This window comes from Chiloscyllium plagiosum, unplaced genomic scaffold (genome assembly GCF_037043375.1).
Source record: "Chiloscyllium plagiosum isolate Xiang-an unplaced genomic scaffold, Cpla_swu_hap1 HiC_scaffold_36, whole genome shotgun sequence".
Classification (NCBI taxonomy): Eukaryota; Metazoa; Chordata; class Chondrichthyes; order Orectolobiformes; family Hemiscylliidae; genus Chiloscyllium; species Chiloscyllium plagiosum.
Window position 1 is genome coordinate 40876059 of NW_028270174.1, and position 27672 is coordinate 40903730.

Here is a 27672-nt window from a genome sequence, read left to right on the forward strand (position 1 = left end):
AGCAGAAGAACAGGGGAAGCAATATTACATTTCAAATATATCTGTAACATTAACCATAATGATGTGGAGCCTTCATTCTATAAATGGTCAATCCATCTCCAGCTCCCATTCCTGTCCAAAGTTCATGAAATCCCAAATCTGTGTCTATTTTTCCCCCAGAATATATGTTTGAATGAATCCCATCAGGTTTCCACTCCTGCCTATGACTCTATCAAATTTGCAAATGACATCTGATGTAACTGTTTTAAAGATCTCTCATCATTCTTCTCTGATGTTTGCAACCTCTAACAAGGTCAATTACATCCTTCGCCTCCTCCTCCAATGTCTCTTCTCCAACATTCCATTTTCACTTCTCAAACTATAGCCAAGTGAATCTCCAGCAATGGCTCCTATTCTTGCAGTGTCACCTCCAGCTTCCCCTCTCCGCCGCCTCAACCATCTATTCTTGGTTCTCCCCTTCTCACCAAAGTGGTGCCCTTGGTAATATCATCCAAAAGCATCCATTTCTCGGGGCACATCAATGGCATTCAACTCTGCCTCATCATTACTATCTTGCTTGGATAACTAACATCCACTACCAAAGAGACAGTTCCTCCAGCTGAATAGTGCAAAATCTAAAACTATTTGATCCCCATCAAAATGTAGTTTTGTCAACAAAAACTTATTGTAACAATGTACTTCACAGGAGCGTTATATAACAAAATTGGACATTGAGCCACAAAAGTGATACCAAGGCTTGAGAGGTAGATAGACATTAATGTAGAAGGATGAAAGGGTCTGGGAAAGACTTGCAGGGTTTAAGTCAAAGCATAATCATCCTTAGAATCAGGGATAGCATTTAGACAAGAGGGCAGCTAAGGACAGATCTTTATTATTACCATAAATAAGGTTGATAGAATAGGAAGAGAAGCCATTGAAAGTGATACTCTGGCTGCAATTAAATAGCTAAAAATGGTACTGTGAGATTGTAGCCTCACCCATCCATACAGTGGAAAGGAAAATGTAGTCAACTGCAGACATGGTGAGAAAACGTTTATTTTTGTCACTATCATAGAATATCGCCTTGTCATAACAAAATCATTATATCCTCATATTGTACAGTATTAATTCCAGTTGAGTTATAAATAAAAATAGCATCTGGAACAAGTTTAAAAAAAATTAAATTCTTATGAGATGCCTTAATTGAAGCCATTGGTGTTTATATGATCTTTGGCAAGCTTTATTTTAATAACACAATATACTTACATGCTTCCTTGAGCCAATGACTTGATTTACTTTGGCCAAGGTGTTAACTTACAGATTACAAATTCACCTATAGTTTATTATCTTCTGCTATTAAAGTACAATGCATTCAAATTTAATTTTACCAAATTTTTAAATCATAATCGATCTTTAGAGTCATTCCAAGTGAAAGCGATTGGTTGCTTACCTGCACCCTCACATAAACTACAACATCTACTGGAAAAGAAGAATACGATGAGGTAGATGATGATACTAAAGACGTTGTTGATTCTTCCAATGGCTCAGGAACATCAAACTGACCCACATCTTCATCTTGGGAGCTGAGGGCTGTAATAGGGAATTTAATTAGTCAGCAGTAAAGACGATATTACTGTTTTGAATCTTACCTTGGGAGAAACTATTCTTTCAACAATAAAGAACTTGAACATTTCTGAAAAGAGGCATGCTTTCTCTATGTTAAAGTCTCAACTAATCAGAGTTGATTTGCCAGTTTTTCTCCTTTAGTATAAATTGTTATAATCTCTTCAAATGTAGCATTCTTGTGTGTACCCTGATAATGCAACATGAAAAACATTAGCAATAACATCCCTCTCTTTTCAACAAACTCATGTAATGTGATGGACTCATTGTCAGCAATGGACTATAGAAATATCTCTCCAATTGAGAAAGATAATTCGTTATGAATAACTTGAGGATAACAACTCCAAGTATGGGCAAGGAGGCAGAGACTCTAGGAACTACCACAGCCAGAATGGGTGCACTGTTTGTTTTATTCTAGTCATCATGCCAACTGAGATAACTGACCTCTATAATTTATTTGATCACAGAATACCAATTTAAAATGTTGGTTTCTTTTGATCTTTCATGTAAAATACAAAGAAGTTAGGTAGAACATTGATGAAAAATTACAATTTATTATAAATTGTTGCTATGTACTTGTCTGATGTTATTTATATTAGATGGTACAATAGATGTCATAAATAATCCTCAGCATATCAATCCAGATCTCAAGTGCAGAAATAAAACAATGATGGAAGAACAACGATGCAGAAAGAGTCAGTTTATTAATGAGGTCTACTGAATTATTGCATGCAGTGAGTATGAAGAAAGAAAGGAGTTTTTCAGGACAGAAGGACTGTCCACCACTAAACAAAATGCCCTGCAAGCAAGGCAGCAATAGATGGTTCAATGTGAATTTTAATATCCATAAGCAAAATATCATGATAAATAATAATGATCACTGTGAATCGTAGGAAATCATATCAGTTATCTTGAACTTTATTAATTTTCATTTGCATTTCCCTTCTGTCAGCTTTCACTGCAGTATGGTAGCAGTTTTTGAAATTCTATCTTGGACCTTTTGATGAGGGACATAAAGTGATTCCAGGAACAACATCACCAGAAATACCAACAGCACTAGAGAAGTGTAAGCAACACTAACAAGCAGCAGTGGCTTATTCCTCAGCTGCCTGCCATTTCACAGGTCAGAAGGATTGCACACAAAGTTCCAGTAGTAGAGGCAGTACCCGCAGGTATAGACAGAAGATTAGTTTTCTTGACATGGCTAAACAACAACTTTATGTCGAGTAATCACTGATTCCTTCCCAATGGATCAGGTTGGCCTACATTGTCAATGGCTGCCAACCACTGCAACCCTGAATTTCTTTGCCTCTAGCTCATTCATATCCGCTGATAAAATGTGTTCAATTTCATAATCTGCTGCCCATAAATATATCCTCCATCTAAATGATGCCAAGTTTTTCAGAACTACCATATACACTTACTTTGCTACTAATGACGTCAGTCAGAATGAACACCCTCAGGTTTCTTTGGGAATTGAAAGGAATTCTAGTCAATCAATGTTAAGTTGTATGTGACCAAAAGAAAACTTTTTTCCGACCTTGAAAAATTTGTCTTACAAATAGAGTGGCTAGAAGAGCAGGTTAGAGGCTAGGAATTCTGGATTAGTGGTGCTGGAAGAGCACAGCAGTTCAGGCAGCATCCAAGGAGCTTCGAAATCGACGTTTCGGGCAAAAGCCCTTCATCAGGAATAAAGGCAGTGAGCCTGAAGCGTGGAGAGATAAGCTAGAGGAGGGTGGGGATGGGGAGAAAGTAGCATAGAGTACAATGGGTGAGTGGGGGAGGGGATGAAGGTGATAGGTCAGGGAGGATAGGGTGAAGTGGATAGGTGGAAAAGGAGATAGGCAGGTAGGTCAAGTCCGGACAAGTCATGGGGACAGTGCTGAGCTGGAAGTTTGGAACTAAGGTGAGGTGGGGGAAGGGGAAATGAGGAAATTGTTGAAGTCCACATTGATGTCCTGGGGTTGAAGTGTTCCGAGGCGGAAGATCAGGCGTTCTTCCTCCAGGCGTCTGGTGGTGAGGGAGCGGCGGTGAAGGAGGCCCAGGACCTCGGCAGAGTGGGAGGGGGAGTTGAAATGTTGGGCCACGGGGCGGTGTGGGTTGATTGGTGCGGGTGTCCCGGAGATATTCCCTAAAGCATTCTGCTAGGAGGCGCCCAGTCTCCCCAATGTAGAGGAGACCGCATCGGGAGCAACGGATACAATAAATGATATTAGTGGATGGGCAAGTAAAACTTTGACGGATGTGGAAGGCTCCTTTAGGGCCTTGGATAGAGGTGAAGGAGGAGGTGTGGGCGCAGGTTTTCCAGGCTAGGAATACAGAGGAACCTTGAAGATCCGACATTAGATTATCCAAACAAAATACTCCCCGCCCGTGTCATTCGGATAATTAAGGTTCCTCTGTTCTGCAGGAAATAATTCACCTCCAGACTCCATAAAGCCTGTCCACCAGCAACAGGAGTGTGATGGCCTTAAGGTGTTTAAGGAGTAATAATCCCCATTAATTGGTGACTCACTGCTGCCTACCGAGAAACCCATACTACTTGTGAAAAGCATAAAAAATGGCGCATATTCCAAATTCGGATGCCTGTTAAAAATAATTTCGGGGTGACCCTTGACTAGTCACCAAGATTCATAAGTAAAGCTTATGATCAGAAAGAAATGGTACCCTGAAACTATTTCATGATCAACAGGGTGCAGACTTGATTTAAGAGAGGTTGAGTAGGTTAGGATTGTTTTCATTAGAAAAAAGGAGATTGAGGCAGGAGCCTGATTGAGGTCTACAAAATCATGAAGGGTATAGACAAGGTAGATAGAGATCGGCTTTTTCCCAGGGTGAGGAAATCCATAATGAAAGGTCACGTGTTCAAGGTGAGAGGTGAAAGGTTTAAGGGGGACATACGTGGCAAGTACTTTACACAATGGGTGGTAGGTGCCTGAAATGCGTTGCCAACAGAGGAAATAGAGGCAGGCACGGTAGATTCATTTAAGATGTGTCTGGACAGATACATGAGTAGGTGGGGAGCAGAGGGATACAGATGCTTAAGAATTGGGCAACACATTTAGACAGTCAATTTGGATTGGCTCAGGGCTTGGATAGCCAAAGGGCCTGTTCCTGCGCTGCAAATTTTCTTTGTTCTTTGTTCTAATGCATTTTAACAGTAGAAACCTTCCAGAAGTTAATAAAATCATGAGAGGCATAGATAAGGTGAATTGCAAAAGTCTTTTCCATAGGATAGGGGAGTTCAGAACTAAAGGGCATATTTTTAAGAGAAAGATTTAAAAGAAACCTGAGGGTCAACATTTTCACCCAGAGAGTTTGTATGTGGAATGAATTACCAGAGGTAGTAGTAGATACAGGTACAGTTACAACATTTAAAAGACATCTGGACAGGTACGTAAATACTAAGGTTTAGTGGAATACGGGCCAAATGCAGGTATATGGGACTAGTTTAGTTTGGGAAACCTTTTTGGCATGAACGAGTTGGACCGAAGGGTCTGTTTCCATCCCGTATGATTCTAGACAGCATAAATACAAATAGCTAAAATTCAAGTTAGATGTCAGACAGACTCATTGGACTGTTCATGTACCAAGAGAGAAGAAAGTTTCTCTTATTGTGAGATACCTGTATAATGTCTTTCAATTGGAGTTATAGGAATTGTTTCCAGAGCTTTTTCTAGGAAGTCCAGCAGGCCAGGACTGATCACCATTTCTTCAGGAAGAGATTGTAAAGCAACCCAAGCATACAGTTTCGCTGTTTTCACACCTCCACTTCCTTTTCCTTTGGCTGCAAGAATTAGGCATTATTGTAAAGATAACCTGAAATATGATTTTCTTTCATTTGAGACACAAAAAATTAATTAGAATTCCGATAATAGCAGTGAATTTGGAAACCACTAGTGAAAAATTCTAATTTTGCTCTTTGATAGTTTAGACCAAGTAAGATAAAAATGAAAATTTAACATATTGCGCACTATTATAATTAAAAACCTATCCCACATTAAAGAAATACTTGATCCAGTCACCACATGTTAACTGTGGAACATTTGAGATAATGTGAGAAACGCAAGTTGTAACAAATCATCACTTTAACTGGAACTAGATTTTGATAGAAATTGAAAGGGGCTGGAATTCACATGGAGCGTGGGCTCCCTGCAGACAAATCCTGCTTCACTTAGCTAGTTGCCCTGCTTGACAATAGTCCATTAATTAGTACGAGGCATCAATAGGAGGATGACCCATCTCACAGAGCTGTTGGTCAATTGGAGTCCTGGAGCATAGTGGCATCATTATGCCGGAGCAATGATTACTGCCAGTATTGCAGATAGGCCCAAGGAGTTGGAGTTCAGCAACAATCTTCGTTATTCAAGAACATTCAGGATCCCACTTGGGTCATGATGACAGGGTTAGAATGGACATGGCAAATCAAAACGGCAGTATCAGAGCCCAGTAAATGACATAGGAGGCTCAAGGAAAGATGCAATATTGGCCACTGATCAGCAACACAGCAACACACAGGTTTAAAGATGTCAAGCTACATGAGAGATGAAGGCCATTCCTGCAGCTAACTATATAAAAATGGTGATATGATAAGGCCTTTAACCGGGCAGTGTGTTTGGGCCTCAATTGGGCCAAAGACTGGCAACCCATATGATGGCTCTCATGTTGCCGACAAAAACATGAACTGGGTAGCATAGATGGACTGGGTGTGAATTTACTGGTGAGGGCACAGCATTCTACCCTCTGCCCACAGTATCCATAAAATTCAGTGCGCATGATGTGAGATCTTTATTTCAAAGAAATTAACCACGTATCATAAAAGTTTGAAAAATTAGATGAGATTAGTTTACAGCATTCTAAAACAAAACAATTTAAATACAATTGCTTGAAACTTATTTATTATTACAACTTTAGCAAGTCTTTTGCATTCTTTATTCTCCTTATCCTACTGTCCATACAATCTGCAACATAAATAAATATTGCTAAACTTTGGAGAACGAATCACAAATAAGAACATTATATCTCATTACCAAAATGAAAAAAAAAGCTCAGAAAAGGCTGAATTAACATTAAAACATCAACGTATTTTATTATATAGAAGCACAAATGTTGGTAAGCTTCTTGAAGGTTAATTTCATGATATTTGTGTTGTTTGATCAACAATTTAAATTGTAAAACAAGGCAAATTCACACTAAGATTAACAATGACACAAGCACTGTTACAGTGATAGCACATGCCATTTCAACATATTGCTAGCTACAATATTGATTGCATTCTGTTCTCCTGAAATTAAATATCCTGAACACATTATATGCTGTTCTATGCAAAACACAAAATTGTAAGGTTCTATTTCTACAAATACAGAAATCCATAAATTGTATACCTGATGGTAATGGTGGGGGAGGGGGAGGAAGCAGGAAGTTAGCCTTGCTGTAATTAGTAGTGGATGCAGGGGGAGGACCGCTATCTTTCATACCATACAGTTTGGATTCTTTAGACAGAGTTCTTGGCAAAGATGATCCTCTGGAGGTATTTGGAGAATCTGCCTTTAGTGTTTTGGAGTTGTAATGCAACTGTTAAAATAAAATGATCACTTATGACTTTTTAATCAAACTAAATTTTTCAGTAATCGTTTACTGAAACCCAGTCAAAAAATTGGTAATTTTTCTTATAAATATCAACTAGAAAAGGAATCGAACAGATATGCTGGAACAATCCATGTAGCTGTTTCTCTTTTTTTTATTCCCTGCAGGAAATAGGATGGCAAACTGCAACTACAGCCTTCCAACCCTCTTTCAGTCCAGGTTAATACCAATTTATAACCTTTGCTCATCCCCATGGCCCCTTATAGCCCCTACATGAACTTAGTGCCCCAGTCACCTACTACCTTTGCACTTCCAACTACCATAACAAAGTGGCTAGTCATGGTTTGGAGATGCTGGTGTTGGACTGCAGTGTACAAAGTTAAAAATCACAACACCAGGTTCTCATCCAACAGGTGTATTTGGAAGCACTAGCTTTCAGTGCGCTGCTCAAAGTTCAAAGTTCATCAGTTCAAAGTGGTTAGTAACCAGTTCAGTCAGACCTCAGGAGCCATGCTGAGATGAAAGACATTCGAAGCATCTATTATAAATTCCACTACAGAAAAACAGTCTCATTCATGAAAGACCATTCAACTTGTGTAAATCCCCTCAAGATTATCTCTGAAAATCATTTGTCATCAGAAGTGCACATCAATTCCCTGTCAATTAATTTGCAACAACACCTCCTGTTTCCTAATCCCCAAATTTTGATGATGTTAGACTGTAGAAAAGCCAGGCATCATTGTTATGAAAATTTTAGTAAGGCGTTTGATAAGGTTCCCCATGGTAGGCTACTGCAGAAAATACGGAGATATGGCATTGAGGGTGAGTTGGAGGTTTGGATTAGGAATTGGCTGGATGGAAGAAGACAGAGGGTAGTAGTTGATGGCAAAGTTTCTTCATGGAGTGCCGTCACTAGCGGTGTTCCGCAAGGATCTGTTTTGGGACCATTGCTGTTTGTCATTTTTATAAATGACCTGGAAGAGGGGTTAGAAGGTTGGGTGAGCAAGTTTGCGGATGATACGAAAGTCGGAGGAGTTGTTGACAGTGAGGAAGGATGTAGCAGGTTACAGCAGGATATAGAGAAGCTGCAGAGCTGGGCAGAAAGGTGGCAGATGGAATTCAATGTAGCTAAGTGCGAGGTGATTCACTTTGGGAAGAATAACAAAAAGATGGGGTACTGGGCTAATGGTCGGATACTTGGTAGTGTGGATGAGCAGAGGGATCTTGGTGTCCATGTACACAGATCTCTGAAAGTTGCCACCCAGGTAAATAGTGCGGTGAGGAAGGCATATGGTGTACTGGCTTTTATTGGTAGAGGAATTGAGTTCCGGAGTCCTGAGGTCATGATGCAGTTGTATAAGACTCTGGTACGGCCGCATCTGGAATATTGTGTGCAGTTTTGGTCGCCATACTATAGGAAGGATGTGGAGGCATTGGAACGGGTGCAGAGGAGGTTTACCAGGATGTTGCCTGGTATGGAAGGAAAATCGTATGAGGAAAGACTGAGGCACTTGGGGCTGTTTTCACTAGAGAAAAGAAGGTTTAGGGGTGACTTGATTGAGGTGTACAAGATGATTAGGGGGTTAGATAGGGTCGACAGTATGAACCTTTTCCCGCGTATTGAGTCGGGTATTACAAGGGGGCATAGCTTTAAATTAAGGGGGGGTAGATATAGGACTGATGTTAGGGGTAGGTTCTTCACTCAGCGAGTCGTTAGTTCATGGAATGCCCTGCCAGTAACAGTGGTGGACTCTCCCTCTTTATGGGCATTTAAGAGGGCATTGGATAGGTATATGGAGGATAGTGGGTTAGTGTAGTTTAGGTGGGCTTGGATCGGCGCAACATCGAGGGCCCAAGGGCCTGTACTGCGCTGTAATGTTCTATGTTCTATGTTCTATGAAAATCTGTCCGACATTGAAGTTTGACCTCCAGGTCTGTATCCCACCCACTATTTGTAAAGGTCTCTGGAGTCTTCATGGCTCTGAAAATCCAGCCCATTTTCTGACTGCACTCCAATCCTCTCTAAACCTGGAAAATGGCATAAGAAATTATAGGCTCAATAAAGCCAGCATAATGCAAGTGCATTAAAAAAAAACCTGCATTAAAAGTAGAGTTGTTTGAAAACCTGTAACTGTGTTTGAAGTAAATAATTAGCTGCATCTTAAATGAACAATAAATCCAGCTTGCTCTCAAAGAATAAAGGTTTTAAACAGATTGTCTTCCTCACCAATGTTACCTACATACGAAGTAAAATAATGGAGATGTAATATCAACAATGATTTTGTATTGCAAATCTTAAAAGTAATACTAATATCAAATAACTTTTTTTTAAAAATGCAGAGCAAATCATTATTATTTCTTTTAAACACAGTTTATAAGCTTCTTCTTATTACCTTTACATCTACTCCTGGAATGTAAAATACTGTGTTCTCAAACTCTGTAGTTTTAGTTTGTAGGGTATGCGGCACTTTTTTTCCACCTATTAAGTGTGAAGTTGATTGATAATTCTGATGTGTTTTTCTCCTTTTTGCTGGAGTATCTTGATCCAAATTTTTTAAACTCTTCTCAATACTCCTGCACAGTAATACAATTTATTTTAACATTGTCAATTTCAGAGCTCTAAACTACATAAATATGCACATCCAAATAAACATTATATTGTAATGAAACAAATTCTACAGTAACATTAAAGTAACTGTCCATTTGATTTGAACAGTGTTAGCATAGAGTACCCAAAAGAAAATCAATCTATTGTTTTCTGATTTTTCAAGGTTCCAGAAACAAAAAAGTTTGTTCATAAAAAAAGTGTAGTATTCAATCATCTGAAATTACCGCAACAATTAAATTTCATTATTTCCTTAAAATCATCCATCTGCACTACAGCCACATTTGTTGTATAAATTGCGAGTTATTTGGACTTCCTCTTTAAATTAATAAATTGCACTGCGTAATAGAACATCTGTGTCAAATGTAAGAATTAAAGAAAGAGGTGTAAGCCATTTGAATCTTTGACTCTGCAGCCTGCACACCCCGCCCACACAATTCAACAAAACAACAGTTATCCAATTGTCGTGCAAACTCCAATTTCCTGATCAAACAATCTCTCTAACCAAGCCTCCACAGCTCTCTGAAGTAAAGAATTCCAAAGAAAAAACATGCTTAGAGAGAAGATATTCCACCTCACAACTTTCTTAAATGGGAGACTATTTACTTTGAAAGTGCATTCTCTAATTCTAGATGTTTCCCACGATGAGAAACATCCTCTTAGCATATACCCTGTTAAAGTGTTAAACCCTCTCATTGTGTTGTAGGTTTCAATACAATTACTTCTCATCCTTCTAAATTACAATGAGCATAGGCCCAACATATTTAATCTTTCCTCATAAGACAACCCCTTTATCCCAAGGAGTATTCTTTGAACTACTTCCAATGCAAGTACATCTTTGTAATAAGACAAAAACTAAAGGAAATAAAAAGATGTGTTCTTTATAACTTGTCTTGAGCCATCTTCAGACATTCACTGAAACTTATCCGCAACCGCTCTGGGGCATCCACCATTCAACAGTGCCGAGGTTGACATTACCTTCTGCTGCTCTCCGCTTTGCCCTCTAGAAGAGGCCTCTGTAGGTTTTCAGTTCAAATCAAATGGCCGAAATACTGACATATTCTTCCTTTCTGGATGCCACTTTAGAGTTCATTTTGCTCTTACAATTTCAAATACTGTTTCCTTTGCCTTACAGTCTATATATGGAAATTTTAGCACATGTCTGAGATCCACAATTTAAAGGCCTCTATTTTCTTCAAGAGATTATAGTTATTTTCTGGGTTTTTGACTTATACTGGAAGGTGTACAAAATGTAGCATCTTATGTGTGGTTTCTTTGTTACAAATCTGAGCTTTCATGTTGTCAATGCTGGAACTCATTCTTGCAGCTGACATCTTATTGTAAATGGTAAGTATGCTAGATGTTAACCTCAAAGGTTTTTGGATTGAAAGCTGTCATCAATCCAAATTCTAGTACAGTATAAGGCTCATCGAGTCATAGAGTTACACAGCATGGAAACAGCCCTTTTGGCCCATCTCATCCATACTGACCAGGTTTCCTAATTTGAACTAGTGCTGGCATTTGGCCCATCTCCTATCCATGTGCTTGACAACTTGGCTTTTAAATGTTGTAATTGTACCCATCTCCACCACTTCCTCTGGCAGCTCGTTCCATATATGTACCAACTGTAAGAAAAAGTTGCCCCTCAGGTTCCTTTTAAATCTTTCCTCTCTCACCATCATACTATGCCCTCTAGCTTTGGACCCCTAACTTGGGGAAAAGACTTTGGTTATTCATTTAACAATGACTCTCGTGATTTTAGCAGGGAAACTGATGCGAAATATTCACTTAGGATCTCCCTCATCTCCTGTGGTCCAACATATAGATGGCCTTATTGATTTTTAAGGGGTCCTATTCTCTTCCTGGTTGCTCTTTTGCCCCTTAATGTACTTGCAGAATTTATTGGGAATTTTCTCAAACTTATTTACTGAAGCAAATAAGATTAAGTAGAATGTTCACTTTTTACCCTGTTGGTTTCCCTCTTAAATGTACCCCTGCCTGCACTCCCTACGCTCCTCAAGGGATTCACTTGATTCTAGTTATCTGACAATATGACTCCTTTTTTGGACCAAAATTTCAATATTTCTGGTCATTCAGTGTCCCCTACTCCTGTCAGCCTTGCCTTTCACACTAACTGGAACATGCTGTCCCTGAACTCTTGTTATCACAGTTTTGAAAGCTTTCTACTTGCCAGATGTCCCTTTACCTGCAAACAGCCTCCCCCTAACAACTTTTGAAAGTTAGTGTCTAGTACCATCAAAATTGGCCATGTCCCAATTTACAATGTTAACTTGTGGACCAGGCATATTCTTTTCCATAACTATTTTAAAACTAATAGAACTAGTCACTTGTTCCAAACTGTTCCCCCACAAACACCTCAGTGCCCTGCCTTATTTCCCAAGGGTCAAGTTTTGCCCCTTCTCTAGTAGGGCCATCTACATTTTTTTTGAACACACTTAAATTCCTCCCCATCCAACCCCTTATTACTATATTAGTTCCAGTCTATGTTTAGAAAATTAAAATCCCTTACTATTCCAACCCTATTATTCTGACAGCTATTTGCGATCTCCCTGCATATTTGCTCCTCAATTTCCTGCTGACTAAACAGTGAAGGGTAACCATGTGGAAGCCTTGGCCGAAAAGATATATTCTTGGAGTAACAAAATGATTTATTATCCATTCGTGAAAAAGCAAGTTACAGGAGAGTAAGACTAGATATCTACGTTGTGGCACAGTGGTAGTATCCCTACCTCTGAGTCAGGAAGCCTGGGGCAAGTCTCACCTGTAATAATATCTCTGAACAGGTTTATAAGAAAATAGTTTGTATCTCCTACAAAATAGTAACTCAGTCTAAGCTACATGATTATGGACTACACAGTCTATTCCACTCCAGGATTTGAGCATAAACGTCAACACTCTAGCACAGTACCAAATGAGTGGTGCTCTGTTGGAAGTGTACTCTTTTGGATAAGATTTTAAATTAAAACACTTCAATCTCCCAGGTGAGAATGAAAAATCCTCTAGTACAATTTTAGAGAAAAGGCAAGTTATCCTTGGAACTTTAGATATTTATCGCTCAAATACAGCGCAAATCAGAATATTTAGTCAATATCACTGACGTTGTTGGAAACTTAATATGCTCAAATTGGCAGTACTGTTCCCAGTTACTGCATTTCAAGACTACTTAATTGGCTGTAAAACAATTTGGAGCCACAGCGATCATGGAAGGCATTTCTCTCTAAGTCATAATCGTGACTTGGAAAGTAACTTGCAGACAATAGAGCTGCAATGTGTCTGCTATCTGGGGTGAGGAGGTGGGAGCTTAAAGTATTTCTTGACTTGCATCTTTGTGGATGGCAAACAGGCTTTGTGGAGTCAGGTGGTGAGTTGCTGTGGAATTCCCAGTCTTTGACCTGCTTTTACCAATGCTTTTTCCAACAACAGCTGCCCCAGTTAAACGTCCAATCAATGGCAACCTCCGGGATGTTGACAGTGAAAAGCCATTGAATAACCATCAGGAAGTGTTCAGACATTTTTTTTGTTGAAGATATTCATTGCCTGGCAATTGCGTGGTATGACTGTTACTTGCTATATAATGTCCAAGTCTGAATATTGTTCAGGTTATGTTATATGCAGGCAAGACTGCTCCATTATCAATGCACATTCACAGTCTCATCTTTAGTGGGCACATCCACTTTGGACCTTATGATGAAGAAAAATTATTGAGAAAACAGCTGAAGATGGCTTGATGGGACACTGGCCTAAAGAAATGTTATATTGATATACAGGGGATGAGGCTTTCAACAACCACAACCATCTTGCTAACCATTACTTCACCCCATGAAAATTGTATCCCAAATTACCACTGATTTCAATTTTACGAGGAGTCCTTGATGCCACACACTGTCAAATTATGCCAACATTGTCACACTCACCTCACCTCCGGAACTCAGCTGTTTGTTCATATTTTGACCAAAGCTTGAATGTGATCAGGAGACAAATGGCCCTAGTAAACCCAACATGAGTAGCAACGAGCAGGTTATTGCTATGTAGGAGCTGCTTAAAGCAACTGTCAACAACCTGCGCCACTTGGTTGATCACTGAAAATAGAGTAATGGGACGATAATTCAACAAATTGCACTCCTCCTGCTTTTTGTGGACAGGGCACATCTGGTAATTTTTTACATTGTCAGGTAGCAGCCAATGTTTAGATGTATTGGGTCTGGCTAGCAGCAAAGCTAGTGCTCTAGAACAAGTCTTCAAGACTACAGCCAGAGTGTTACGAATCCAATAGCCCTTGCTACTACCAACTACCTTCTTGATAAAACAAGTAGTGAAATAAGTCAACTGATGCTGATATACAAGATGGCCACGGATCTTAGATGGAGGCCAAGATGAATCACCCACTTGCCACTGCCGACTAAAAATCATTTGAAGCAGCTTTAACCTTGTATTTAAAATTCACATATTTGGCTCTGCCCTGACTGAAGATGGGAATTTTTGTGGAATCTCATTCTCAATTACTTCTTCAATTGCAAAAACACTGCCATAAAAACACAAGTCATTAAAACTCTTCCAAGAGCACATCGTGGTTCTTCTACAAATGCTACAACAAGTCAGACAAAAGCATCACACCTGCAAGTTGGATGGCTAAATAATGTAGACTGAGCACATTATTATGATCATAAAAGGATATTAACTTGATCTATCTAAATTGGTATGTCAAATTACCCTTAGACTCTTCAAGCATGGGTTGCCACGTGGATAAGCAATGATGCCACAATGTTCAGCTGTTCTAATTTCTGTTTCTTGTGGCATTATCGAAACAAATTTGCGACCAGTGTTTATCCTACTCTGGCCTCCTGTCCTCTTCTGTCACCCTTTAAATGGTAGTTTTGCCTTTAGTTTTCCAGATTCTAAGGTGTGGAATTTGCTCAATGAACCTTTCTACTTTCTCTCCGTTTTTAACGCCTTTCCTAAAATATAGCCCTTTGACCAAGACTTTGGTCCACTGACCCCATATCTCCTTTGGCTCGAGGTCAAATTTTGGCTGATTTGGATATGAACCATTAAAGGTGTTATCGCAATTGAAATGCAGTTGTCGTACTTGTTGATCAGAATATTGTCCGGTTGGAACATCATATGATTAGATTGTCACGTGACGAAACTTCCAGTGATGCAGTTATTCAGATTTGGCAACCCCATGTGAGTTTACAAATTGGGGATTTATTTTTGTTCACTGGTGTGTCTTCATAGAAGGCGTGGGATCTGGAAACTAATGCAGGTGTACAACTGAAAAATTGTTTTGGAGTCGCTCAACTGTGTGCTGATAGTCTGACTTGAATACATCTACGATTCCATTATTAACTGCAAATTCTTCTTAGTCTAATTCTAAGCAATACGTCAGGGAATGCAAATAGGCAACAGAGTAAATAAATTTAAGAGTAATTATTTATTTTATAACCAAAGAGGAATCAAACAAAAATATTTATGGCCTCTTAAGTCCTCAGAAATCATCTGCTTTTTCACATGGTATTATGTTAGAGTTTGGGAGTGTTTTTAATCCTCAAATATTGAACTGAATTTTGTAAACAAAAAAATGGATACTGGCCCAGAATTGCTTGGAGAGTAAGTAAATTTAATGCACAATTTTATCTTAGGGCGTAAATCATCTAGCAAGTTGCAGTGAGGACAAGATATCCCATCAGTTAAGAATCATTACAAATTACTGGACACCTTACTCTATTCCACTGTTAATTTTCAAGAAAACAATTGATCGCTGTTAATGTCCCGGTGATTTTGAAGTAATTATTGAATTTCCCAATTAATTTCCATTTAAATGTGCTCCTAAAAGTTAAAGCTTGGGAACCAAAACCATGGACATTCCTGCTTGACATAAATTGCTCCTGCAATCTTTTAAAATTTAATTTGTTTTGATTTTTCTTTGCCTCTTTCTCTGAATCCATTCTTTCTTTCCTTTTGTTTATTTAACTTGTTTCTGATTCAACTCTATTCTATGATTTACTACACAGTCATTCCTCAGAACTGTTAGTTACTGATGAAATAGACCATCAGCCCTATCATTCACTAAGTTCCCAGATTTGCCATTGTCACTTCTTGCAATTTTCAGTCAAAACATGACAGAACTGAAAGATGATGGAGAAATGTCTAATTAACTTAAGTGCACACTCTTGAAGCCAAGTATTATATTTGTAGTGCAAGTATTTACACACAAAGACAAAAACAGCAAATAAAGGATTTTCATACCTTTTAATGTTGAATTCATCATGTTCTGCTTGCTGCAGCTGCTGTGTAGTTGGATGCAGTACACATTTTCCACTCTCAATTTCCACACGAACATCAAGCTCAAAATCAATGTTCCGTTCTGTTGCAGTATTTAGGGAATTTCTGTTTATTGATGTTGAAGGCCAACGATCAGTAAAAAGTTGTTGGACTGCAGCAAGCCCTGCATTCTTTTTACGTACGTTATGTCTACAGGATAGATAATGCAAATAGTCTCAGAAACACAACACACACAATATTGACCTTTAGTAATTCTTCCCACTTATCCCTCTCGGCATTCTGAACTTCTGTAAAGAAAGAAGCTGTAAAAAAAGGGTTGAAAGGGGGAAGAAAATGACGGCAAGGGGAGTGGGGTGGCAAAGAAAGAAAATCTGAGAATGGGAGACTGAGGTGAAAGAAAAAGCTGCAAGAGGGATGATGGTTGATGGGGTGGGGTGGGTTGGGTTGGGGAGGTCAAGTGAAGAAAAAGGCTCCATGGCGGGTGGAGGGAAGAATCAGACACTGCGGACAAAGGGTGAGGGAGGCAGAGGTGGGTGGGGGAAGTGGACCAGAAAAAACGTCAATCCTATTGTGTAGTTCACATGAAATTTTACAGTTTGACATCATGCTTTCAAATTTTATTTTCAATAGATCCTGGAGACAATTATTCAATAATTTTAGAAAGAAAAAGATAAAGTGCACTCACGGTGTCCTCTTGATGTATTGAGGTTTTTCTTTATCATATTCTTCATCGCGGTCAGACTCTTCACTAGAAGATGACAAACTGTCGTCTCGCTTTGCATCATCAAGCTGGAAGGCAATTCTTTGTTGAACGACATGTGGGGTTCTGGGTGAACTAAACACTGAACGTTCACTGATGGGTGAGTAATGAGATGGACTATCGACGGTGATTGATAATAGATCCAATTCTGTCTCCTCAGGGAACTGATGCCATAAAAAATTGAGAAGTTCAAAATTACTTTTACTCCTATGTCTGCGGTAGTAATCTCAGGTTAGTTTAAATTAGAACCCAATCACTATCCATGCTTTACTTGAGCAGACAGAATGGTTTTGTAATATGGAATGAGCATTGATACATTTGACAATTTATTCACCGGCCTAGATATTTTCTAAAATCTATAACAGAGACTGGGTGAAATGTTATGTGGGTTATTCTTCTGCCAATTTAAATTACCTCTACAAAGATGGTGTAAGTTTAAATCTTTTATCAACATTATTGTCCTTATTACTTCATTAGTCACTGCTTATTGTTGTACAATCAACAAATTCTATTTTGCAAACAGCAATGCTGTCAAAATTTATTTTCTGACTCAACACTTCAGATTATAAAATCCTCTTGGTCAATTTGTTTTTCAGCAAGGTAGAAAGTGTTACATTATCTAGAATGGGGGTACTTACTCATATGATTATTCTTTGATAAAAGTCACATATAACAAGCTTGAGTGAAATGAATTTGAGCAGTTTCATTGCAAATGTGCCTTACCATCAGTCTAAATCAGAAAGTTGTTTAGATTAGATTACTTACAGTGTGGAAACAGGCCCTTCGGCCCAACAAGTCCACACCGACCCACCGAAGCGCAACCCACCCAGACCCATTCTCCTACATTTACCCCTTCACCTAACACTACGGGCAATTCAGCATGGCCAATTCACCTAACCTGCACATTTTTGGACTGTGGGAGGAAACCGGAGCACCCGGAGGAAACCCACGCAGACACGCAGAATGTGCAAACTCCACACAGAGAGTCAGGAATTGAACCCGGGTCTCTGACGCTGTGAGGCAGCAGTGCTAACCACTGTGCCACCGTGCCGCACCGTGTATAATTCCTTACGAAATACTAATTTTACTCCGAGGTCACATGATAATAAGTACACAAATTGAGTAAAATGTAACATTAGTGCAAAAGAAATCACAGTATTGGACTGATGCAGGAGGGGCACTCCGAAAGCTAGTACTTCCAATTAAACCTGTTGGACTATAACCCGGTGTTGTGTGATTTTTAACTTTGTACATCTAAGGTAGGTTGTGCAGGAGAGAAGAGAAAACCTTGCTCTGATTCAGAATAAACATGCTGCATTCCACAGCACAAACTCCCTTTTCCTTGATGAGCAAAGCTGTTCACAAGAAAAAGTTCAAGTTCACTGAAAAACTAAATATCAACAACTGCAAATGATGGTTGGGGAAAAAATAAGTCATTTAAGCATTTGACTTCTAAAGGTAACCTTTGGGTTACTGCATTATCCTCTTGGTGGTATAAACCGATTTCCACTACTGATATCCCATGGTGTGCGCTACGTATGCCTGTTTGTGGTTATGAGTAAGGTTTGTTTGAGGTAGAGTAGTTGCCATCATCCTTTGTACATATTTTGTCTAGAGTCTGTCTAATGATCAGTGGTAGCTGAATCGCAGAGTCCTTACAGGGACTTAGAGTCCGTAACAAGCTGATTTATTAGATGATGGCAGTAACTACAACTACACTAGTCAGGCTTAATTACTAGAATTTGCAGGAGCTGAACAAAATACATCTAGTCCTAATGAAGGCTAGTGTAAAACTTTGTGCCTTCACTCACATACTGTGCGTGACACCACCAGCATGGGTAGAGTTTAATGTAACAAGACCATCAAAGCCTTCAGATCTATTACCATTTACAAAATTCTTTATCAGGTAATCTCTAATCTTTCATAGCTAATTAGCAAAATAACTTTTAGTTCCTTGACCAGATAAAACAACATTAAGAGCAAGTATACAAAACCAAAAGATTGCTCCAAGTTGTAAAAGTTGATTCAAGTTGTATCACATTGGAGAAAATATCAAAAGGTTAGTTGAGTGGTGTTTTTAGAGATAAATACTGAACCAACAGTACATAAAGAAGTATTCCAATTTTGTTTCTACATCTCCATACTCAAAAAGTAGTATGCCAGTAAAATACAGGAATTGGCATTGTGGTAACAAGGAACTGCAAATTTACTTGGTGCACTTTGCTGTTCAAAACCTTGGATTTAACATAAAATGATTTTATGTATGCATATGGATCCAAGACAAGAGATAATCGAGCAGTAGAACACAGTCCGCACTGCCAAGATATGTACTTCTCGTTGGGAAACATCTCGGAAAAACATTCTACAGATCATTTGAGCATTGAAAGCGTATGATTATTTCCCACAGAATTAATGCCTCAACAAAGTTCCTTACAGTGCAAGTAGCACAATGTAGGAAATAAAAGCTTTGATTTATTTTTGAAGTTGAAAATGTACTCTCATTCAAATGGGATACACCCAACGTTGCTGAGGAAAAGTAATCACGAAAACTCTGGCTACAATTTCTTCCTTCATTGTAGGGATGGTGCAGAGAAGTAAACAAATGCAATGGTATATCCCCATTCAAACAATACGCGAGAAGGCATAAACCTGGCACTACTGGTTAGTCAAACCAGGGTTTAGATTAGATTAGATTACATTACAGTGTGGAAACAGGCCCTTCAGCCCAACAAGTCCACACCGACCCTCCGAAGCGCAACCCACCCATACCCCTACATTTACCCCTTACTTACCTAACACTACGGGCAATTTAGCATGGCCAATTCACCTGACCTGCACATCTTTGGACTGTGGGAGGAAACCGGAGCACCCGGAGGAAACCCACGCAGACACGGGGAGAATGTGCAAACGCCTGAGGCGGGAATTGAACCCAGGTCTCAGGCGCTGTGAGACAGCAGTGCTAACCACTGTGCCACCGTGCCGCCCACCATGAGAGTTGCTCATGGAGAAACTCTCAGAGACATCGACCTGAGATAAAATTAATTGATACTTGGTCAAAGAGAGAAAAGGATTTGTTAAAGGCACATTGTGCATGACTAACTTGATTGAGTCTTTGAGAAAATGACAGAAGGTTGATGAGCATCGTGGAATTGAAGTTATGTATAAGGAGTTTTAAGAGAGATTCGGCAAATTACTACATAACAGATTCATTAGAAAATTTGAAGCTAATGGGATTTAATGAACAGTACCTTCAAGAATATCAACTCAGCTTTTGACTGAAAGCAGAGAATAAGAAATACCTCTTTTCGACACTGGAGGGAAGTGTACAGTGGTGTCCACAAATAAATCAGGGATAGGATTAGTTTTTTTAATTAATATATTTTAAAACACAAATTAGGTTGTTACTAATTCTGGAAACCATTATTTAGGAAGAATGTCAAATCCTTAGTGAAATGATAGAGATGATAGAGAATGATCCCATGCTTGAAAGACTTCAATTATCTGAAGGCCTGAGAAAATGGGATTGTTATTCAAAGTTTATAATTGCACTGATGTTCAATAAATAACTCCCAACAAGTAAAATGATTTTGAACATATAATGATAGCAAAGAAATGTCAACAAGACGAAAAGAGCTATAGGTTCATATAAAAAAAAAGTTCTTCCTTCTCTATAGTGCCTGTAACTGTCCTACAAGCATGGAAGTTGAATAAAGACAACATCAATATTTTGCTTATTAAGCTAGTGAGGGACTTAAGAACAAGGTGAAAAATGTGAATCATTGCGTATTTTAAGGTGAAATTTGATCAACGCAAGATTTTCCTCCTGTTTTAAAAAGGACGATATATTAGGTTAAAATTGTTTGGGTAATGGCAAACATCCTATTGGTCAAATCAACATATGTATCAGCAATGTTTGAGAAGATTTGTAGCTCAGGTTGATGGTAAGTATGTAAGTTAGCTTTATGAGCTTGAAGGTTTATTTTCAGACGTTTTGTCACCATTCTAGGTAATATCATCAGTGAGTGTGTCTGGTGAAGTGCTGGTGGTGTTTATTGATGGAGTTCTGGCTAGAATGCCATGCCTCTAAGAATTCTTGTACATGGCATTCTAACTAGAACCATCAATAAACACTTTCATTTAGATTCTATCCGCCTTCCCTTGAAAAAAAGAACTGGAAATGACATCACCCACCTTAAGAAACCAAGACTTATAGACAGACGGGACATACCACCAGCGCTTCACCAGAGACTCTCAGTGATGTTACCTAGTATGGTGACGAAACGTCTGAAAACATAGCTCAACTTACATACTCAGCATACGTATCGGTGCTGAAAAAATTAAATTTGCTGAGTGATGATCATGTATGGTTAGGCCAGTTTTAGGTTTTGTCTAATCTGCAAATGTAAACACTATTCAGCAAGGATCAATCAACATAGGATCCACAGCTCATTCTTTCTTCCTCTGTACTTTACACATTGAGGGCAACTACAGAAACCCCACCATCACTAAAGATATGCACTGGATTCTGATTCCAATAGAAATGCAGAACTGCACTTTGTTTACAAACACAGCATTAACAATTATTTGAGTGGACAGATGCTTATGATCCCAGCTGACAGTAATATTTGATAAGTGAGACCTCAGAGTGAAAACTGGCTTCATAAACCATTGGTTTTACGTTTCTTATTATTTACTAATGAAATCATTGACTGAGTTATGGTCACAAGAGGCTACCGATATACTTTGAACAAAAGAACACAAAGATGTACTACACAAGGAAAAATCACAACTATATCAGATGACTAGAATACTCTCATTGCAAATGTCAAAAAAGAAAATTCAGGCCTGTTACCTTAGCAACAGCTTTACAGGTACTTCAGTGAATAGTCATCCCTATGTCCATGCTCTGCTGCAACTGATTTTCTTTTGGTAAATTTCTGCTGTGCATTCATTAAGTGCTATTTTCTTTATTTAATGTCTCTCTCGGAGACCCTCAAAGCAAACTGCAAATGCAGCACACATATTGGTTAACAAGGATTCCCTATACTTGTCTTCAATAGCTCTCTACGATGTATTTCTTTCTGACACTTGCACAGCCTCTGCTTCTGGAACTTTATTTTTACTGACATCTAAACAACTCACTACTTCTGCCCAGCCCTCTCTGATTGGAGACTGGGGCTAACACAAATACATTTCAATTATCTCCCAAGAGGCTTGCTGGGCATTCAGCTTAAATCACATGACTTCCTCTAAATACTGTTTTGAACTCACTTTTCAAAATTATTTTCTGACCTGTTTAAAAAAAAGTCAGACTTTCACAGAACTGAAAACTAAATCCATTTTCCTCCAATGTAGAACCTAAGATCTCAAGTAACAATAATACACAAAGAATCTTCATCAGACAATAACATAAGAAAATGGTGTTAGAATACAATGAAAGCAAAGCATTAAGTGAAATAAATTTCCTAACATTACTATGTTTATAGTTCTCAACTTTGATTATAAAGAGAGAGTTAGGAATTTTGCCTTTACTCTATAAACCATGGAGGATGGAGATTAAGGTTAAATTCAGTAATAATCAAAATTGCCTGTAGAGCAAAAGAGTTGTATGCATTAATTAAAAAGCAAGTTACATGCAAGTTCATGAGCATTTATGGAGCATGAAATATTTCACTTTTGAATGAAATGATACTATCAATATTTCACTAAAACTTTAGTCTCATTTAGAGTTGAAATGGTTCCCTTGCAACTGCATTTTAAAGACTATATACTCTTAAAGTATGAGCAGTTTTCTAACATTAGCATGACAAAGTTTTCAGTGACTTGCACACTATATTTGTTGCGATGCAAAAGCAATATGTGTTGCTGTACATGTTGATTATCCAATAAAAAGTTACATTCAATGTAAAATTTTGAAATCACACCACATAAATGCTGTTATATTAAACTTGCATTGTTTAAAAGTTGATAGAATGTGAAGATGATTTTCCCATGAAGCAATTCATTTTGTTGCAGAGCAAATGTTTAACCAGTACCTGAAAATACCCTTCTTTTGGAGTGCTGACTTGTTTTGTAAGGCCCAAAGCTGTATCATTCAACTTTAATGAAGTAAAAAGGAAAATGTAATTATATAATAATAGCTTATAGGAAGCAACATTCCCATTAGATTACTGTAACACTACTAAAAAATTGCAAGGCATGTCACGCTAACAGCCCTTACTGTCACACATAAATAATACAAGGGCTTTTTAACATTATTGGAAAACAATGTGCATCAATAATTTTTTTCTCTGTACTCAGAACATGATCCACTAAAAGTTTCAATTAATGATAACCAGTCAGTAAAATTTGGTCACCATGATTCTAAACTTTTAGTGTCAATACAAGACAGATAAGTCAATATAAGTTAATTTGCAACTACAGTTCAGTACAAAATTGCTAATATCAAATCTATTACAACATGCATGTGTTGAGTCAAATGCACAGGGTGTCTTCAGTAACACAGTAAAAGCCACATTCCTCTTGTGCAGCTCCTTGCAGACGACAATCAAAAGGAAAATTAGCTAAGGCCTAGGAATCTGTTCTTGGCTTGCAAAAGAGAGAGAAAAAAAGTGTACTGTTCTTTAACAGGGAGGAAAAGAATTATAGCAATGCAATAATAAAATTGCTTAACAAAAAATTAACTTTTTAAATCTCACATTTCTCTAATAACCTTCTTCAACACAAATAAAAGCAAACACCACAAAATATTCTTAAAATAGAAATGATAAATACTTCAATTTGCATTTTCCTTTACTTTTAGCTTACATTCCTAGAACTAATTGTGAAGTTGGCATTTGGCATTTCATTTTTGAAAGTGCATGAAGACAGCGAAATACCTGCTCATACTTTCATTTGGAAAATTAATAGCTTTACAAGAGATTGCTTTGGTATAGCATCTTATAACCAATACAATGCCTTGAGATGATCAATGATGAGAAAAAAGACAAGAGAAATTCAGAAACTGGACCTCCAAGCATGATCAAAGAAAAAAGGCTTTGAAACGTTTTACAGAGTGCTTGGCAATTACTTAAACTTGGTTTAACATGGGAATGCATTTACATTTCTTCCTTGGAGATCGCTACACTATTTAGCTACAATATGACCGGGGAATCAGATCATCTAACTGTCTTTAGTTATCTTGCCATCTTCACATTGATTCACTTCAAAATTATTTTGGAACAACTTGAAAGCTCAAATAAGGACAGGCCTTTTTGGTCAATACTTGCATCTATGAAGTCAACAGATATCGTTGCTAAGAAATGAAAGCTCTGTCACATATTAAGCAACTCTGGAGATCTTAAGGAAAGACGGGCAATATTTATAACACTAATCTCACCTATATTGTTTAATCCCAATCTCAAAGAAAGCACTGTACAAAATCTCACAGAACATAAGAAATAGGAGGCATCCATCATATAGAATTTCAAACCTGCTCTACTATTCAATACAACCTTGGCTGATGATCAGCGTCAACTTCTCTTTTCTACCACTCCATTTTTCCCTAGATTCCCTGAGGAACAAATATCTATTTTAGCCTTAAATATATTCAATGATGAAAAACCACAGCTTTCAGGAATATATAGTTCTGAAGATTCACAACCCTTTGAGTGAAGAGGTTTCCCTATATTTCAACCTGAAATCACTGGCCTCTTATCTAGACACCATGGCCCAGCCATTTAGATTCCCCACCCAGAAAAATATAACCTTTCAATATCTAGCCCAGGGGATTTCAAATCATTGGGGGGTTGTAACCTCATCAGTTGAGTCACAAGCTCCAGGTCAGCATTGGTGACTGTATTGGAGGTTCTGGCAGGACAGCCTTAGGACCAACTCAAGTCACCATGACATGCTCACATTTTTATCCTGCTGTTATTTGGACATGTGAATACAGAGATCTCGTCTCTGCTTCTATGGGGCATTTACACGTCTTTCCCAAGCAACCCAAAACTCCACAAAACCTCCCTTCATCTTAATTTATGGTTGAGTGCATGAAAATGGGATTGCAATGGGGGAAATGGTTTGTAAAGCACTGGTCTACCCTCTCAAGTTCTTTCATAATCTTGTTTCCATGGGACTTTCTCTCAGTCCTTCAAACATCAGAGAGTACTATATAAGCCCAATTCACTCAGTCTCTCATCAGTGGGCATCCCACCTCATGAGTGAATCTTCTCCGTAAACATTCAGTGCAATTTCTTATAATTATTGCAATGCTATTCCTAAATATGAGGACCAAAATTCCACACCCTATTTCAGATGTTGCCTCAATGCTCTGTACAATTATAATAAGGTTTGTATATTCCTGTACTTCAACACTGCTGTAATAAAGACAAGCATGCGAGTTTCCTGTATAATTGCTTGCTGCATCAGCATGTTGTTTTTGTGCATTCCATGTCTGAGAATACCAGAGTGTTTCTGAACATCAACATTCACAGGTTTCACAGCTTTCAAGAAATATTCCATTTTTCTATTCTTACTAAGAAAGTGAATAACTTCACACTAACTCTTATTATACCTAATTGTTCACTTGATTAGCTTTTCTATATCTACGTATCACATCCTCCCTTTCCCACTTGGGCTTTGTATCAACAACAAGCTTAGACTTATTGCCTTTAGCTGCTATACCACTTTTATTCCTATCATTTCCTTCCTGTTTGTTATCAAATCTTCTATCTATGCTAATTCATTAAACTCAACTCCATGAGTTGGAACATTTGTGTGGAACCTTTCAATTGTCTTTTGGAAGTCTAAGTATATCATATTTCTGGCTTCTCTTTACTTACCCTACAAGTGTACATCCTCAAGAAACTCTAACACATTTATCAAACATTATTACTCTTCCTTAAAACTATATTGATTTTGTGTTGCCATACCACAAATTTTAATTTGCCAAGTTTCAGGTTGTTGGGATCATTCCAGAATATATAGAATTTTGAAAATTAAAACCAGTTCATTCACTATTTTTGCAGCTACTTCTTTCAGAACCCGAGAACATAGACCTTAGGATTTCCAGACTCTTGTCTGTAAGTTTCTCTAATATGGTTTTGCTGCTGATATTATTATTTGATGTCATGGCCGATGGTTAATTTTTACGAGACTCTTACCGTTTCTTGTACCTTGAAAGTCACTCTTGTTCCAGTGCCTGATCCAGGTATAGGTTGTTCTGAAGTTTGGATTTCGTTAGGCTCTTCTGCCTCACCTACTCTGGAACTGAAGAAAAACTCACGTGAACATGACCAATGATGTAGTGAATGCAGACATTACATGTTCAAATTGAAAATAATTTAAAATAAGGATTATAAGTATTTTACATAAATCGAAACAAATTCAACAATTTTCCAGAAATTATTGAACAGACAGGTTAACACAAAATTAGAGTTTATATTTTTAAACAAAGAATATTTCAAACTTAAACCAGGCCAGAATCTTCATACACCCAGGGCTATGCTGCTAGACATTATGCATTAGGATTTCTAAATACATTATTCTGAAGTACAGGTTTTGAAATTTCGGTATGCAACATTTACATGTAAGAACTTAACAAGCTGCCATAAAATTTCTTTCTGTACTATTACAATAGATACAGTAAAGTTATTATTTCAAAGTTACAATCTAATAAGCTTTAAGTACTTCTCCAAAAGGAGCATTTCAGCTTTTGATAAGACTTTTGCTGACCTTTTCAAATGTGTGATAATGCTGTGCAGTGGTTCATTTGAGGGTCACTAAGAGAAACACATTACTATGCAACTGTCCACTTTTAGGTTAATAAGAATGTGCTTTTCCTTCAATCAGTGTTATTTCAGTCGGCACAGTGGCTCAGTGGTTAGTCTCACAGTGCCAGTAAACCTGGTTCGATTCCCATCTCTGGTGACTGTCTGTGCGGAATTTTCACATTCTCTCAGTGTTTATGTGGGTTTCCTCTGGGTGCTCCAGTTTCCTCCCACAATCCAAAGATGTGCAGGTCAGGTGAACTGGCCATGCTAAATTGCCCATACTGTTAGATGCATTAGTCAGGGATAAACATTGGGTAGGGGAATGGATCTGGGTGGGTTACTCTTCGGAGGGTCGGTGTGGACTTGTTGGGCCGAAGGGTCTGTTTCCATATGTACGAAATCTAACCTAATCTCAAATCTAATCAGTCCCTAATAGTTCAGATCTGGCAGTTTGTGAATTCAAGATGTTCCATTGACCTGAAAGAGCATATCTGTGGCAGACCATATTTAAAGAATGCTTATGTTATAAATAACCCCAGATTATATTAATAGCATCAGTGAATTAATGAATATCAGTTTAATATGGGCAAAGCTACTGTTTTAATTATAAATCTTTAAAGAAATACATTATTCTTGTAAGTACAATAGTGGTATATTTTGCTTAGTTGGAAACCACCTTGGTTCCCAGTCAGAATGTGGTGAGGTCAAGGCCCTGCTACATAACCTGACTGCAATATTTTCAAAGCAGCAATTTATTAAAAATATGTTAAAAATATGCCTTCCCTGGCGGGTCAATCACAATAAACAGACTAAAGCATTACTTGGAAATTAGGGATATACCTCAACTTCCTAGCTACATTTTTTGTTGAGGAATGGGCAGTCCAACCATACCAATAAATATCCATCAATAATTGTTTAACAGTACAGAACTTGAGTATTGCTGAAGAAAGAACCATTTTGCCAAAGCTTTTTTGTCTTGCATACATCAGGATAATTCACAAGAATAATAATTTAGGGAGGTAAAACAAAATTTACTGTGTATGACAGTGAAGTGCTGATTGTTT

At 38.1% G+C, this 27672-nt stretch overlaps 1 protein-coding gene across 12 annotated transcripts in view; it reads right to left on the bottom strand.

Moving 5' to 3' along the window:
• The window catches only part of bltp1 (bridge-like lipid transfer protein family member 1), a 434366-nt gene that overhangs the window by 49193 nt on the left and 357501 nt on the right, over positions 1-27672 (bottom strand). For 8 of the 12 annotated variants that reach the window (XM_087980106.1, XM_043674037.2, XM_087980105.1 and 5 more), the window contains 8 exons: positions 26000-26105; positions 22892-22954; positions 16782-17020; positions 16061-16285; positions 9582-9762; positions 6987-7176; positions 5228-5389; positions 1430-1569 (listed from right to left, as the gene is read on the bottom strand). In XM_087980106.1, coding sequence (XP_087836232.1) covers positions 1430-1569; positions 5228-5389; positions 6987-7176; positions 9582-9762; positions 16061-16285; positions 16782-17020; positions 22892-22954; positions 26000-26105 — 1306 coding nt within the window. The remainder of the gene's footprint in view (positions 1-1429; positions 1570-5227; positions 5390-6986; positions 7177-9581; positions 9763-16060; positions 16286-16781; positions 17021-22891; positions 22955-25999; positions 26106-27672) is intronic. The other 4 variants (XM_087980113.1, XM_087980109.1, XM_087980110.1 and 1 more) reach the window with 3 other exon arrangements.